This window comes from Fopius arisanus, unplaced genomic scaffold, assembly GCF_000806365.1.
Source record: "Fopius arisanus strain USDA-PBARC FA_bdor unplaced genomic scaffold, ASM80636v1 scaffold00074, whole genome shotgun sequence".
NCBI lineage: Eukaryota > Metazoa > Arthropoda > Insecta > Hymenoptera > Braconidae > Fopius > Fopius arisanus.
Window position 1 is genome coordinate 79,224 of NW_011887813.1, and position 17,187 is coordinate 96,410.

The 17,187-nt window shown below is 34.5% G+C and overlaps 1 protein-coding gene across 2 annotated transcripts in view; it reads right to left on the reverse strand.

Moving 5' to 3' along the window:
• Positions 1–17,187, reverse strand: part of LOC105269712 (semaphorin-1A) — a 163,122-nt gene that overhangs the window by 24,230 nt on the left and 121,705 nt on the right. For both annotated transcript variants that reach the window (XM_011310177.1, XM_011310176.1), the window contains exons 3-5: positions 15,403–15,499; positions 12,468–12,519; positions 1,700–1,870 (exon numbers count right to left, since the gene is read on the reverse strand). In XM_011310177.1, coding sequence (XP_011308479.1) covers positions 1,700–1,870; positions 12,468–12,519; positions 15,403–15,499 — 320 coding nt within the window. The remainder of the gene's footprint in view (positions 1–1,699; positions 1,871–12,467; positions 12,520–15,402; positions 15,500–17,187) is intronic.

The window sequence follows — 17,187 nt, forward strand, 5'->3', positions numbered from 1 at the left end:
AAATCCATTCAAAATTACAAGTCATTTTTTTGAAGAACTTGGCGCGCGAGACGACCGCATCTTTTTATAAATAAAATCTAAAGAAACTTTAAATTTGAATTCGTGAGTTATTCAAGTATCAATTATTCAATTGTAACGACTAAGTGGAGATATTTCTAAAATTAGTCGCGGGATAGAATCGAATAGGATTAATGCGCAATTTTTCAGTGTGAAGTTTTAAAAATACTACGGAAAGGTAATTTTCAGGGAATCTATTTCACGAATCGATGGCGAATCCTCCGCAAGCGATGGGTTGAAGGATTGGTGAATATTTGAGATGTGTCTAATTGATTGACAGTTATTTGACGACTCGAAGTCACATCAGACTGGAATTAATTTCCAAATTTAGAACCTTGCTCTCTTCTTCCTGTAAGTTAGTATGCAATTACTATCTGCAAGATGTGACAATCAATCAATCAATCTTTCAGTAATTGAAATAGATGTGAATATTTTTATCATTGACTGATTGAGAGACCATCTCCCCTAATTGAATAACAATTAAATCAATCACGAGAAATTTTTAAAAAGTTTTATAAATTTTTTATCCGTGCAATTATTTCAAGAAATATTATTCTAAAAAGAAGTAGAAGTTATGATTGAGAGAAGATAAATATCTTTTTCTAGATTGAATAATTTTTTGTCGCTGTAAATGATTCGAGGAAACAATAAACTGCGGGAGGTTGAAACCGCAGGTATTTCCACTCATTAAAATCCCGGAAATATCGAATATTATTTCAATATTTCATGGCGGTCCCCGCAGACAAGGATTTATTTTCACGCGTCATTAATCGACACAGCGTAAAATGAAATAAAAAAAAAACAAGAAAAGAGTGACACAAAGAGATTGTCAGATATTTGCAGTGGCAATCTCCATCAGTGAGATATATTTGATCCCACGTTTTTCGTTACGTTTTTTCATCTTTTTTTTTTTTTCATCCATGTTTTTTCGTTGTTCCCGGGATGTGCCATTGTGTGAACGAGCATTCTGTGTTACGTCGCTCAATTAACATCCACGATTCATGTCCTGAATTGCGACGTGCCACGACGAAAATTCGATAACATATACAACAGCCCACGGACGACATTTTAATTCCCCTGGGTATTCCATTAGCGTTGTAACCTGTGACTTGACGTAATAATCAAAATTAACGAAGGAAAAAAAATGGCAGATAAAACGCGGAAATGAAAAACTTGATGATTTGAAATTTTCGCTTGAAGCGTTATCATATAATAATTACTCAGATGATCCGAATGATATAATTTTTCTTAAATTTCCAATTTTTTTATTATAAAAAAAGGAAAATTGTAACCTGTGACTTGACGTAATAATCTAAATTAACGAAGGAAAAAAAAATGGCAGATAAAACGCGGAAATGAAAAAATTGATGATTTGAAATTTTCACTTGAAGCGTTATCATATAATAATTACTGAGATGATCCGAATGATATAATTTTTCTTAAATTTCCAATTTTTTTATTATAAAAAAGGAAAATTCAAGTGTCAAGTGAATCGCGTGGAATAAAAATTGATGATTTCTTGAAATTTTTGATTGATGAGTTGTACGGGTTGATGATTAATTATTATTCGAGACCCGGTGTTGTGATATGGGATGCAGTTTGATTATCATGTTCATTAATTAAGGGGAGGGCATGTACTCACCTGGACGATGAATTGCCGGCACTGGGGCTTGTAGGCGTTCGTTCCACATGCCAGAAACTTATCTGGCCCGTGACGTCCGAATACACGAACGTAATTCTGGCAGTCGTCGTCACTCCGGCCTTTTAGGTTACACAATTCTCGGTGGGCATCTGTACTCGACCACTGGACTCTCTAAAAATAAAAAAAAAGAGAATGAGAATTTATTTATGAAGCCATTGAGTGAAATCGTTATCGGATGTGCGCAGATGCTCATTGCGCACGCGGACTTGGCGCGAGACTCGACCGCGTCAGATCGGCAAATACTCGAAATGCTCATCTTTTCTTCACCGAATTCCATCATTCTGGTTAAATCTATTCACTCTCTGGAAATTCATAGATAGAGGTAACAATTAATTCCTAATTAAGTCATGTACCCACGGATGGTAGAAAAAATTTACGTCAGTCGTTTTATTTTTTTACAATTTTCACCCGAATTTTGCATATTAAAAAATTGCAACACTCGTATCGGTCATAAAAACCAGTGGGTGAAATAAAAAAAATTGATGAAAAATAGTGTTTTTAATTCACTGCATGGCTCCACCGTCTGTCGCTCACAACTCAACCACCCAAAAGGGGGAATCCCCCCGCGTGTCCCCTAATTAGAATACTACCGGTAGCACAGGAACGTAATGCTCGTCGCCTAGCCTGAGATCCAACCGGGCTCTAAAAGTTTAAACCACAAAATCGCACTGAATATTCAACGGCTTATACATGGGTTTCACCGGTTCACCCTCTGGTTTCTCTACCCTCGGCTCAGCCAACGAACACCCAACCTTCACCAATTTTAGTCATAGTAAACTCGTGTCTCTGCGGTACACCCCAAACTTCAACGCACAATCGGCATTTTTTTTGTTTAACGACATTTTAAAATTTATCCGTTAAAAAACAAATTGCGCAATCAGAAAAATTTGTATTTATCATTTTTTTTGTTTATTATTTTTAATATTTAATTGATACATGGTTGATTGATGATCTCCATTCATTTATAAAATTAAAAAACAACCAAATATAAATAAAAATAATAGAATAAATGAAAAACACGAGTTGATATGGGATTTAAACGGAATTGGTGGATTTTCCATTAAAAATGTTGTCCACGCAGAATAAACAAAATTTATTGTTAAATTTGCGCGAAATGGAGATGTGGAATGCGTTATTGTTTTTATTGATTAAAAGTTAATTCTGTCAGAGGCATGGATTCAATTATTTCGGTGGCATTTACCGGTGCATACATTCGAAGATTCGAGTGCAAACTTGTGTTAATTGTCAATCTTATTGTCATTTAGGGGAGAAATAGCGATGATGCTAAGAAGCTTTCGTGAATTCATGATTTATTGATGAACGCGATAGTTATAACGCGACACATTCTCAATCAACAAACCACTCACTATCGAATGATTAAAAATTAAAAGTGAGAACCCACGTGTCACTCGGATTTTCAAAGAATTTCTATTTCCAAACTCAATATCCCGAAATTAAGTAACTGAATAGAATAATATGAATTATAAGTTGCGACAAATGATAAAATAAATTCTGCAGTTTATCTAAATGTTAATATCGAACAGTAAAATTACATGTCAAGAAGAGTTGAGAGGTTTCTGTAGAAAATCTGTAATTCTCATCGAAAATCCCCTTAAATCTGAGGTAGGATTATTCGGAATAAAACTTTCATATTTGAATTATTTCGAGAATATGTCGGAGAAAGAGACGTACAGAGAGTTAATGAAAAAAAAATTCACCTGCGTCATCAGAATCGGATTAAAAAAAAGTTCTTTTACAAATCTCCTCAATATTTATAGTATTTATGCAGTGATTGACAGATTTATTGGTAGGAAGAAACTATATTTGAGAAAACCCATTTTTTCCTCTCAGTGTATAAAATAACGACTACATTTTTCACTTCTCACCTGAAAATTCAAAAACCTGTTAAATTTAGAAGTCGATGGATAACTTAAAATACAACATCCGAGGATGTGACATCCGAAGACTTTAGGTCAGATTTCATTTCATCAGATTCCTATTCTCAAAGGGACACGCTTGACACAATCGATTATCTCGAAAATCTCGAAATTATGAAGCCACGATTCCCTATTGGTCCACCTAAAATGGCGCGAGATTACAAAAAGTCGTAACGCCCTTACAGAAATAGTTTCATACCTGCACGCAGGCGCGCGATACGGATTCTCGTTGAATATAAATATCAGATAATAATAAGTCACGCAATTTTAATTTCTGCCCAAAACAGTAATAATAAATGAGATGCATGTCACTTTATCGTTTTTGAAAAAGCCGAGTGAAATTTTGATAGAGAAGACAATTTGCAATTTCCGAGTGACACAGTCTGGTTTTGATAGAAAATTTGATTTTTTTTTTTGGTCTTACAGGTACAGACGAGACAGTACATTAACCAGCATCACTATCTTGACGGGGAGGCGTTAAAGATACATTGCGTCGGGTCTGCCGAGGAATACTGGGCAAAGGGGTTGACTAATGGCATGGAATAATTGCTCTCGTGCTTGTACGTATAACAGAGACACCATTACTTTGTTCGTATTAAAACTATGTACACATAAATGGGCTTCTCCGTACATGTAACAGCAGCCTTTATACGGTAAATAGATTAAATTTGCCACGTCTGTCTCTTTTGTCAGGGGCGACAGGCGAAAATAGGCGGACCCGAGGCGACAAAGGGTCTGGAGGGGAGAAATAATCTTTTGGTTTTATTTCTCAAATCGGTTGTTTTTCCGAGTGAATTAACACCTCGGTGATATCGCAGGTGAGCTTTTTACTTTTGCTGAGTTATTTCAGGACGGGTCTCGATGGAATCAATCATGGATAGTTAATAATAAACAATGATAATTTATTCGTAAAACGGTTGAATTTAGTCGATTCTTTAAATTGATTCAAATCAATTTTTTAATTTGATTCAAATTGGAAGATTATCGACTCGAATAAATAAACACAAAGTTAATACTGCAATTAAATTTCCAGCATGACTCAATCCAACTTTCTTGAGGTACCTATATTTCCCTGTAATCATAATCGTATCTCAAATTTGCATGAAAAATCGATGAAAAAAAAAGGCACAACACTCTGGAGATAGATTGGCGCCTGATAGCGCGTTTCCTGGTAGCATAAAGTGGTTCCACCGCGAAAAATGTTATAATAAATAATGATAAAAGGACAACGAGCTTCACCGAGTCAAACTGGAGTAGACTTGGGGGATGCCCAGTGAATAGATTTAATTTGCGCTTGGAAGGTCCCCAGCTTTGACGTACGGACATTTAACGGAAATGGATGGACGGCGCGTGACTGGTAATGCAGGGGTAATGTTGGCATGGGTAATGCTGGCCATGCAGAGTACCGCAGCACTGAGTACAGTTTGAGACTGCTACATATAACTATATTCACTAGGGTTTGCTCAACGACAGAGAGGAGGGATTCCTATAACGGTACGTCTTGTTGCTTTTACATATAATTCTCTTTTGACTGTACCTTCATTTTGTGTCCATCATGGTCAACCAACACTCAATAAACCTCCAATGTTATTTAATCTCCTCTTCCTCTACTTGTTTGTTTACTTTTTTTATATTGTCCAGTCATCCTGTGCTATCGTCGAAGTTTTAGTTTCAATCCAATAAATCGTTTTATCCTGTATTTTGAGTTTAATCAATATATATTTCCAATTTTCCGTTAGAGTCAATAAAATTCTAGTTGTGGATGAAAATCACCGCAACTTTCACTTTTTACTGGAAATTCAACGGAATTTTAGAGTAAATAAATTTAAGAATCGAAAAGGTCTAATTTCGCTGAAATTTCAGTAAAATTTCAGTAAAATTTCAGTAAAATTTCAGTAAAATTTCAGAATTCCAAATTTATATATATTTTATCATAGGCACATATAATAATTATTATTCATATTATTATTTTGTATAAAAATAATTTTCTCATCACGGAATAAGTTGAGAGATAGATTTATTTAACAATTTTAATAACAACGAAGACTCTCTCAGACTAATGTCGTTACCCAAATTAATTGCAAGGAATAGGAATAATTCCCCGGGACATTGTGAAATTCTATTTTTATTATTCTATTCTATACGCAGGATTCCCTTGGCATTATAATGCACTCGGGACAGAGAGACAGGAAACAGAAATGTAAGACGTAATCCGAGGGAGGAAACAGTGGCGCAGACATTGTTAATTTTTCCTTACCTATTCTGCAAAATGACGATGTTGAATTTTTATTCAGGTGATATCATTCTTTTTTTTTGGGTAATTACTTTTTTATGCGACTGTCTGAAGCAGATAAGGTTCAAGTTTATCGCAGTAATTCTCGAAACGTAATAAATAAAAACAAACAAGAAATGTAGTACAACTCCATGAGTCAGTGGTTGTTCACTAGATTAATTAATGATTCCATTGAACTTCCGATGAGGCGTTGATTAAATTGCCGCATTAAATTAATTTGAAAAATAACGAAATTTAGTCTCCAAAGATATTATTATATACCACATATTTAATAAAATATAAAATAATCACGTATATGAATTTATTATGTTTTTTTTCAATCAATCGCGTGGATTGAAAACAAATTTTAATTAATAATTATAATATTAATAATAAAGAATTCATTCGAAAAACAGTCTGAAATTAAAAAAATAGTATATTAAACAAAAATACTGCAAAATAGTGGATTGACCCGTACGGAATATAATCCATTATCACGTGTATAATTATTAACGAGGGAAATCCCATAATCACGAGATAAATCTGAAATAACAATGAGATTTAATCTCTGCAGATAATAAAAAAAATGGTGGTTGGACGAAATGTGGGAGAGCGAGGAGATGCCAGAAAAAGGTGCACTCCGAGGAATGAAAAATCTCCGGAGTCAACGGAAAAGCATTTATCGCATTTATTCGTCCACCCCCTCATGTGCTGAATTTAGAAAACAACGTGGTACCTGACAGCACATCACGTGTTTTGTTCATTCTGTCGTGAGTAAAACTGCAAGCGTGCAGTGGCGCAGACGGATCAACCCAGTTGGTAGGAGATGGTGAAAATGAGAAAAACAGGGGATGGGTGGAGACTGAAAAATAAATGAAAGAAGACTCAATGAAAAAAAAAAAGAGAATTGAAAAAGAGGAGGTGCTAGACGACAAATCCATTTGGGCGTCGGCCAAACCGCAACACCTTTCCGTCAATGGAACATGTATCGATACTCGATTCCTCGTTGAAGTCGTTATCGTCACTCCATTTCGACTAATTGTAGAGTCCTCTCGGAATTTCACACCCTCACCTAATTTATGACCGCTAAATTCTGAGGCGACCTGAGGAAACTATTTATACAGGCAGTGGAAAATCGTTATGTTTTTACGACGACGTGGTGAAACAACTAATTGACAACTTTTTGACAAGTGTCAATTATTAGGGTTGGACATTTCATACCTCGGTTATTTAAATTCAAGGAAAATGAATTTCAAATTTTTATTACTCTGTATTTATGGGAAATTTGACGTAATTTTTTGAGGGAAAATGTAGATGTTGAAATTTATTTGAATATTCAATGGTTGAAGGCTTTTTGTTGAGAATTCTTGGGGTTTGAACAGAAATTTTAAGACGGGAATTCTCTCTGATAAATGGATACTGGCAAATCGAGGGAGGAATGCGAAAATTGTTAACAATCTTTGTTGCCATTTTTTTATTTAAAAAAACCCTCGTTATGAAGACTATTGAGCAATTACACGCCTGCCAACGCGATGAAAAAGTGTTAAGCAACAATATTTTCATCTCCAACAATAGCTTCATGAATGATTCATGAACCGAACAATTGGGCACCTAAACGCCCTCGCACTAAACCTGTAAAAAGCTAGAATTTATAGGAGTAATAACCCAATGATATTGACAATTACCCGTCAAAAGGCCGTTCCTCGCAAAATTGCAAAAACTTGAACATAAATAATGGCAGATTGAATTTTAAAAAATGGACACTTTGTAATCGTCAACTCTCAGCGGAAAACTTTTTCACCAGAAAACTCAGTAATTTCCCGAAAAATCCCGTAACCGGGGAAAATTCTCGCGATTTATCACAACGTGTTTCCCACAATTTTTGGTAATGTTCTTCAGGGTCACAGTAAATTTCATTATAAATTTCTCAATGTCGTTAGTTCATGGATGAACAAATGCTGAGTGTGTGGAATATCGGATCATGAAGTTTAATGTGTGTTCACGGGGCTCCGCTACATCACCCTTTTTTTTTTTACAACCCGCAACGAGTGAATGACCGGTCAGAGTGGCCTCTCACTACGTCGTGGCAACGTCGCATGACGGTCTTGATATCCGATAGAACGCATTTGAAAGATGATGAAGATTCTGGGATAAACAGCCTTCATGATGCCGAGAATTCAATTGCGACATTTTCTATTTTTCCGAAATTTTTCCGGGTTTTCCGAATTTTTTTTTTCATCGGGGATACATGATTCGGGTTGCAGCAAGTGTCCGGAAAAATTGACACCTGTCATTAGGGAAATATATGTACAAGTGGACGCACGCAAATATTTACGTTCGTAATTGATTTTCTTGATTAGAGAAAACGAGTGATAATTTATCCGAATAAATCAGATTGTGAGGTAATTGAAAAAAATATTGAATTAGTATAATTTAGTTATAGTTAATCATTTTAATTAGTCATTAATTACCATTTTTGGAATTTTCAATTGACGATTTTTACGATTTTTAGTGATTTGTTCAGCGAATTTATTGATATTCATCGAACAATTGTCCTTGTTTAAACAATTAGGAGTAATATTTGTCCTGTATAATGATTTTACAGAAATTCTCAGAAAGAATAAATTTCCCTCCAATCATTCCCCAAAAATAAACAGAAATCCCAAAAATATCTGCAAAAATTTCCCCTACACGGAGAGAAATATTTAGTAAAAATTACGGAACTTTCAGTTCACTTACCGATTACGGAGTTGATTCGAAAAATTTAAGTGACGGTCTCGTTATTTTTCACCGATAATTCAGATAAAAATTACGGAACACCGCGAAAAAATTCCGTGACTTTAGATAAAAATTACGTGACAGTTCCGTAAAATTTCCGACAACCACATTTCGCTCCAAAATTACGGAAAATACACGTAATTTTTATTGAATATTTCTCTCAGTGTACATTTTCCAATTTTCCATTCACCTTCAATACCCCACGGATCCAATATACGGAAATATTCACACTGAAATAAGTGTTTTCATGTCGTTAGTGAATTTACTTGGGAAAAGTAATTATTTTTTCCCGGTAACTTCCGAGAGGAGAAAAAGTGGAAAATGACAGAGGAAGAGGAAAATTGAAGGTCTCGATCGTAATCACCCGAGAAAACTCGCAAGAAAAACCTCACATCAAAGGAATTGATAAACTTCTAGGACATACGCTCCTCTGGAATTGTCAAATGGTCTATCTGTTGGAGTCAAGGGCCCCCGGGATCGATTCTTGATTCTCATCCGGTGTTCCGGAAAGCGAGCGTCGAAACTTGGTAGCAGACTTAATTAGTCTTGGGTAAAAGTTTTCTCTGGGCCCGTTTTACTGGAACCTCGTGAGAGATCCAGGATTACACCGTCAACAAGCTTGTCCTGGCCAAGACCACCTTTGTGTATCCATTAAATATATAGGGATAGCAAAAGCTCGGAATACCAGTGGTAGGAAAAGGCATTTCCGGTCTACTCCATGACGAGTCATTAAGAGGATTTCAACAGGGAAAACATTTTCCACCGCACGCTCATGTCAACGTCATATTACCATTATAACCACTCATAAATTAATTCGCAAATATTGAAGCGAATTTTTATTTTAAACAATAAATCATCGAATTTTCCCTAAATCAAAATTTCAGGGAAATTATTTATTCATATCAATTCAATCCTCGATATCACGAAGTTGCGAGTTGAAATTAATTTCGAATATTTCATTGATTTCTGTTTAAAAATCAACAGAATTGTTAATTGTTTAATTGAAATTGGAAATTGTTGAAAATACATATCATTATTCATCAGTTTTGTCATGATTTCAGAGTGAATTTGTATTTTGTGAATTGGTGAGTCGATTTGAATAATTAATGCAAAGGTTTTGTTGAGAGAGTACTCTTGAGAGTCAATAATGGAAGAGCGTCCATCACTCTAAAGGGGATGATTCAGAGAAATGAGAAAAAAGGACAGTAAAAAAAGGATGAAAAGGGCGCAGAAATGACGTTCGAGTGCTTAAAACGGCCCATGATTTTCGAGTTTAAAAAATGCCGATAAAATAAATGGTAAATTAGTATTTTTTTCCAGCTTTTCACTAAACATTCTCCCAGATGTGCTTTCAAATGTTACGAATTTTAACGAGGAACTCGTTTGTGGGACGAGATGAGCCGCATTCTAACAATTCTACTATCACAGCTAAACGAGAGGAATAGACTCATCTCGTTTGACGATGTCGTTCTTAAATTCTATTGGTATGATAAAATGCCCCATAACAGGTGAAATACTGTCATCCCTGAACTATTAGAGAGAAACTGAAATTTTACGGACATTTGAGCAGTAATTTTTAGATGAAAATCATGAAAATTCAAGTTTAACGATTTCCCTATTATTTTTACTGATCATAGAAAAATTTTTCAACTCAAATTCACTGATATTAATTACAAAATCACTCATATAAATTTTAATATACTTTAATTTGATTAATTATGCATTGGGAGGGCATTATTTATCGTTGCAATTTAGGATAAGCGCCGGTTTTTAGCCAATATCTTGGAATTGATGGAAAATGGTGAAATTTTCATAAATGTCTTTTTTCTGTATCTCAATTTCCTCTACAAAAAATATATTACATAAATAACGCTATCTTGTATGGATTCGGCGATATTGTTCAAAATCTGGCGAATTGTAATTATTCGGTACAAGAAAAATGTTGGTAAATGAATCGGAAATCTGTCAGTACATGAGCACTCGTCTGATTGGAAGCATGACAAAAGAGCACATCATGCATAATTGTCAGTGGAGATAACCACAAATATCATTCCATTTGATCACAAACTCCAGTTGTGCATAGGCCTTTTTGCCAGACGAATCGAAAACGCGTCCGCAAGCAGAAAACGCGAATCAGAGTTTTGAAAGAGAAGTGATGTGATACTGATTGGAAGCCATGATATTCTAGATTCTGTTTGATACTCGGAAAATGGATTTTCCTCCATTAGCTGAGGATGCAAGAGAGAAACAAATATTGAATGCTGGAGATGAATTTTCTGTTCGATTTTTTTTTGTCCATTCCCTTTTTCTCTTTTTGTTTCAAACAAACTGGAAAAAGGGAAAGTTGAAACCACTGGATTTGCAGTCCAGCTCGGGCCATGGGATTTTTTCAGTACTGGGATTTTTAGAATTTTTATCCTTTTTTTAGACACAGGAAATGTGAATCCGTCAAGCTACGACGGAATTGGGTCAGTTGTTGGCGAATCCTGAAATTGATTAAGTCGCAACGTGTCTTTGATTGACATGTTTTAATTCACTGGACAGTAGTGGAGATTGGAAAATTATGATTGATCAATCCATTATCCGGAGACGTGGTGATGTCATACCTGGGATATTCTTGCGTTTAATGATCTCTTGAGATAGTTGAGGAGTAATTTTTTCTTAGCCAAAGCCATTGTCAATCACTCGACAGATAATTAACTGGGGAAAATTCTAACGAGTTTCTCATCAGAGTTTTCATCAATTTCTTGATTATACGCCCAGTAGAAATCTTCGGATTTGCAATAATAATTGTAATTACTCTAATTTTTTTTGTTTGTTATCACCTTTTATTATTGCGCATTCAAATCTCTTTTTTATTATGTTTTTCCATTTTTATTGTTATTTCACACAACTAATGGAGTTGATTTTCTGTGGAGATTATTTATTGTTAAATTTCAATTGTTCTCTTTTTAGAGAAGAGAATTCTTCTTTCATCTTCATTAAATTTTCGTTTCCATCGAATTCAATTTTAATTTTTCTCGTCGGTTTTGTTAAAGGAATCCAGAGTCGAACCGTCTTGGAAAATTTAAAACAATTTAATTCTGACAATATCTGATTTCTGCGTCAGTAATTAAACAAATATTTGTTGTCAATATAAATAACCTTTTGGAAGTTTCCTCGGTTTATAGGTTTCAGACTGTCTATTTTGTTGGGAAGTTTCTGTTCTATTGGAAGTAGTTGCTAAATATTTGATATCCTGTTAAGAGGGAACTCCTCTGTTCTACTCTTAGAGAATTGTTTATCAATATTCCACAAATATTCACTTTTCCCATTTCCCATTTTCCCCATCAAAAATTCACCATTTCTCCCATATCTAAAATTCTATATATGTATTTTTCACTAGAAAATATTGAATCCCCATTAAAAAACATCTTTCCGTACGCAAATGATAATTATAAGAAAATAATTTTTCGTTACACTGAGAAAATAAAATATTCCCCTAAATGAATTATCTTCTGTTGAATAAATTGACAGAAAGATGAATAAACAAAGTGATAAATAAATTAACTGAATGATATTGATATTAACGCATGTAGTTATTCGCTCAATTATTTAAATAATCATTATTTTTCTCATCGTCAAATTCATTTGAATTATTAAAAAATAGAATATAGGAGCTTTTTTGACAGTATGACAGCCAAAACCGCTACGTAATCTGATAAATCTCAAGATAACTCACCTGATCAGCGATTTCCGTCAGATCATGTAGACTGATGTTGTAAATGGCATTTCTGCAACAACGAGAGACAAACACGTGAGAATTACGGTATGATTGACGGGTATTGTATTATCGAGTAGAGTAAACGATGGTGTGGAAATTTTGGTTTATACGGACAGTTTGAGGGTATGATGGGCCATGTAAATTCCACGTGCACCAACAATCCGAGAATCCGTCGTTTGAAGGGTGCGACGTAGGGGTGATGAAGGGTGGGGGAATAGGGGGGCAGTGGGTGGAGAGTGGGTGGAGAGTGGGTGGTGGGTGGGTGGTGCTGTCATCGCGAACTCATCGATCTTCCTCAATTAGTAGGGCCCCATGCATAATTATCGAGTTTGGTGGTACGTGGCCGCGTGATAAACGTGTGCATCCATTATCCGACGAATCGTGACGGCTTACCTCGCGGTCCGACGTGAAATTGATTATCCCTCCTGTCTACCCCTTCGCCATTTCCCCCTCTTTCTCTTTTCATCCCCAGGATTCCCTTAACCCAACCCTTCGGCATTATTTATGCACTTGCGCGCGTTGAGATCATCTTGGGGGTTCATTATTTATTCGCACCTTTGCTAAATTTTGCGAAATTCTTCGGTTACTAATCTGAATTTTTTATTATGTGACTTTATATTCGATTTTTATTATAACTCTCATTCAATTTATTATTGCATTATCTTGGAAACACGGGAATCATTAATTTTTCAATGGAATTTTTTTATGATAATTAGTTGTTCCATTGAAACTTAAATTTTTAATCGATTGACATCATTTTCTTTAAAGGATTATTTTTATTGAGTTCATTCATCATTGAAATATATTTTTCCATTTTTTAATTTCGAGAGGATAATTTTCATTTTTACCGGAAGTTATTGCAGAAATTATTACATAAAATCCCATTTAAATTATTGTGTCCAATAAATTAAGTTCTATGTAATAAATTTAGTTGGCAGAGAGAATTTTTTCTCAGCGCTGATTGCGGGATAAAAATACCCGAAAGTTCACTGAATTGAGAAAACCTTTTGAATTCTTGGATGTCTCCAATAATAATTTTCCCGGCACTAGAAAATTTTCCACACAGTTTATTCCTCCATTCTCCTCGATTATTTCCACCCCCGTTTTTTGCTCTTTATTTTCCCCACGTGCTCAATTTCATGCGGAAAAATATATATGCATTTATATACTCCAATTTTATTCTCCACTTGATTTTTCCCTCGCCGGGAATGGTCCTCCCATCCCATAGCTATTGAAAATTAAACAGGAACGAGAATAATTTACATGCAAAAATCCAGGTCTTCATGATCCTCCAATTTTCCTTCGCTAGTATTTTTTGTAGTAAAAATGAAAATGGTAAATTATTCTCTTGTTTGTGGCTCATTATTTATGAGAATTGAAAATTTATGAAATGATTCAAATCGATTGAAGCCTCAGTTTTTGCAACATATATCCGCACCGAAGACAAGTAGCGAATTTTTAATGATCCCCTTTTTTGTAGCTCTTAATTAGTTGTACAACAAACGTTTAAACGAAAATTGACAATTAAATACCAAATATAAGAATTTCGAAATTATCTGCTTCGTTGAAATAATTTCAGTTATAAAATTCTGAAGTAATAATTTTTTCAGTCGTAATATTTTCAGTTATATTTATTTTTCATTTTTTTTAGTAATTTAATGCAATTCGAGTAAAATTTGTGAGCATTCATCGGAAAATTCCCCGTCGATACAGGTCACAATACCTGATTCTCGATTGTTCAAGTCAGAGGGATTTATTGCTATAAAAGTAATCACGGGAACAAAATCGAAATAGGATTTCTCAATTTGAGAACATGGGAATATGTATTTTTGGATTTATTTATTCTTGGAATGAAAGGACAAGAAGCTGAAAGCTTTTCTTTTGTTGTGGATCGTAAGTCCTTTATTGAATCGCTTCTTATTTCTACCGATATCTGCTGAAGCACCAGCGACCTCAAAATTTACATGAAAGCCAAGGAAATACTCGATCGAAACCACTAAGCGATAGCCTTTCTCATTTCAGGAGCTTCTCCAGGCGCCCAAGAATTTAATTTCCAACGGGAGAGCTTTTTGCGAATATCGGTCATCAAAATAAGAGAAATCATGCTTCAGAAATAATGGTATCGGATTATCAAAGAAATTCCATGCAATTGCGAAATTTTTCCGATTCAATTGGAGAAGCAAAATTGACGGATTAATAAATTACAAAATAATATTTTCCTTGTGATCTAAAAAAATGGATTTTTGAATTGCAAATATTCAGTGAATATTCCAATCAGACTTTTTAAAGTGGAAAAAAAAATGTAAAGTAAATTATTAGTTCAAAATATTACGGAGAAACAGATTTTTCTTGCAATTTATTCGTAGTGCATTTTTTCTGAACACCGGTGTTTCGCTAATATCTGGGGAATAAAGGCAGATAGCGACATTTTTGCATAAACATCTTATAGAGAGAATTATGAGAGCTACAAAAAAGTTATGTATGAAAATATCGGTATATTGCCTCAGTTCCACGATATTCGCGGAAAACGGGTTTAAAAAAAATGCAATTATCCTGATTCAACTTTGCCACAGATTCAGTCATTTTAATTTACAATTCCCTGATTTTTCCGATGATAAAATCCCGTAATTTTGACCTGAACAATCATAAAACCATATTGCTATTACTGGGTAATCATTAAACAGATTTGAAATATTAATATCGCAATATTAATTTCTTCTAGTGCGAGAACAAATAGTTTCTCTTGAGAGAAAATGTAAAACGATCTGAATTTGATTCAAATCGTCCATTTTTGCGGGTGCACTTGTGCAAAGTGCACAATTCATAACTAGAGAAAAACCACATTTCCCTGGAGCATAAGAAATTTCGTAAGAGCATGCACAAATGATAATACCTAGCACCAATCAGGATAAAAGTAGGCGCCCGTTCAAGAAGCTTAAAGTGCTCCACGTGACTCTCATTTCCCAGGAACCTCTGGCCGATCACTTCCCCTGCAACAAAACAGAAAAAAAAAATCTCAATATATATATATACACATTTATTCGTGAGTGCAATGTACAATGTTCACTCTCATCTCAGTGAGACGACTGTGCAGTTCTTACGTGTTAAGCATTCGTATTGGATACGTAACAGACCGAGTGTGTGATGCCCTCACGATAAATTCAAAAGAGGGAAAAATAAATATTGTACGGTAAGGGTTGGAGAAAGAATGAGGGGGTAAAAATAACATAAAAATAAGTGAAACGAGGGAACAAAAGTGAGAGAACGAAAATGGCAAAATAAATACGAATGGGTGGAGGTGGTATGAAATATTCTATACTGAATTGGTGTATGTTCTAGAAGCGTGCCGAGTATATATTGAATTTTATTTTCCCTCTAGCCCCTCAGTACTATCACAACCCTTGGGTGTGCACTTGAAGGATTGATAAATCTATTATTTGCATCTCTGTGGCAAAATATAACTCCCCGAGGATTTTTCACGTCTTTGGTGAATGTAATTTGTGATGTTCAAGGGATGGGAAAATCCGAGGGTTGAAAAAATTGCCAATGCTGGGGTAAATGGATCGCTGGATTCATCCGTACGGTAAAATCCACTTTTCCAAATATATCATGTGTCGTGAGTGCAAAGACTATTTTTTTCTGGTTGCAGACAACATTTTACAAAATTTAATTCATCGTTTTATTTATTTTATATTTGCAATAATAAAAAGGTCAATTTAATTTCTATTTAATACATAATGTAATTTGAATTCTATCTTATTTTTTTTATTAAGATGTCAAATATGGGGATTTAACAAAAAATTGAATCAATCAGGAAAAATTGTAAATATTATAATATTGTAGAGAATTTTTTTTATATATTTTTTATTGAGCTCCTGCTCGTGAATTTTTGGAGATCGTGTGAGAATTCCTGAAGTGTAAGTTTATTTCTGAAGACTAGGGTGATTTTTAAAATAAATTTCTCTCGGTGCGACCCACTGGATTACGCCCGAACAAATCGAATAAGGAAATTCATGATTATTAAATCGATGGCATTCGGGATGAGATTCCAGAATAGTGCTAGCTTAAATTAGAAAAGCCCGAAGAATCCATTCCCCCGAGAATAGTGCATTATTAAATTCCAAAATTCTCCTGTGTCCGAATAATGAAGAAGAAAATGGCGCAAGATAATTTGTGTAATAAAAGAATTATTAACCCATAGAGCCAAAGAATGGGGAGAAAAGAAGTCCGTGAAAGAGACAGAGTGGTTGGTTTTTTGATCACGTGTCGCTCGTAAATTACAACAGATCTCCAGGAGTTGAAGTGCTAGAAGGAAAGAAAGCTTTTTCCACCTTTTTTTTAGTTTAGTTTATTCTCATTATAATTTTTGCACTTGACGAGAAATTTACCACTCGACTGTGAAATTAAAAACCTTTTATCATTTCCTCATTTTTCGGAGTGGGGTTGATTCAGGGAGTGGCTCGGACCCGAATTATCTCTAATTTTTTAAATAAATTATGGAGATCATGGAGTCTTCAAAAATTTATGGCCTTTTTTACAAGTTTTCTGAATTAAAAATTACAAATTTCGGTTTGAAAATTGACGAATTGGGTAATTCACTTGTAATTGTATTAAAAATTTATTGTAATTTATTGAATAATTCAATTTTTTATTTAACAATCTTTTAATCCTTGCGTAC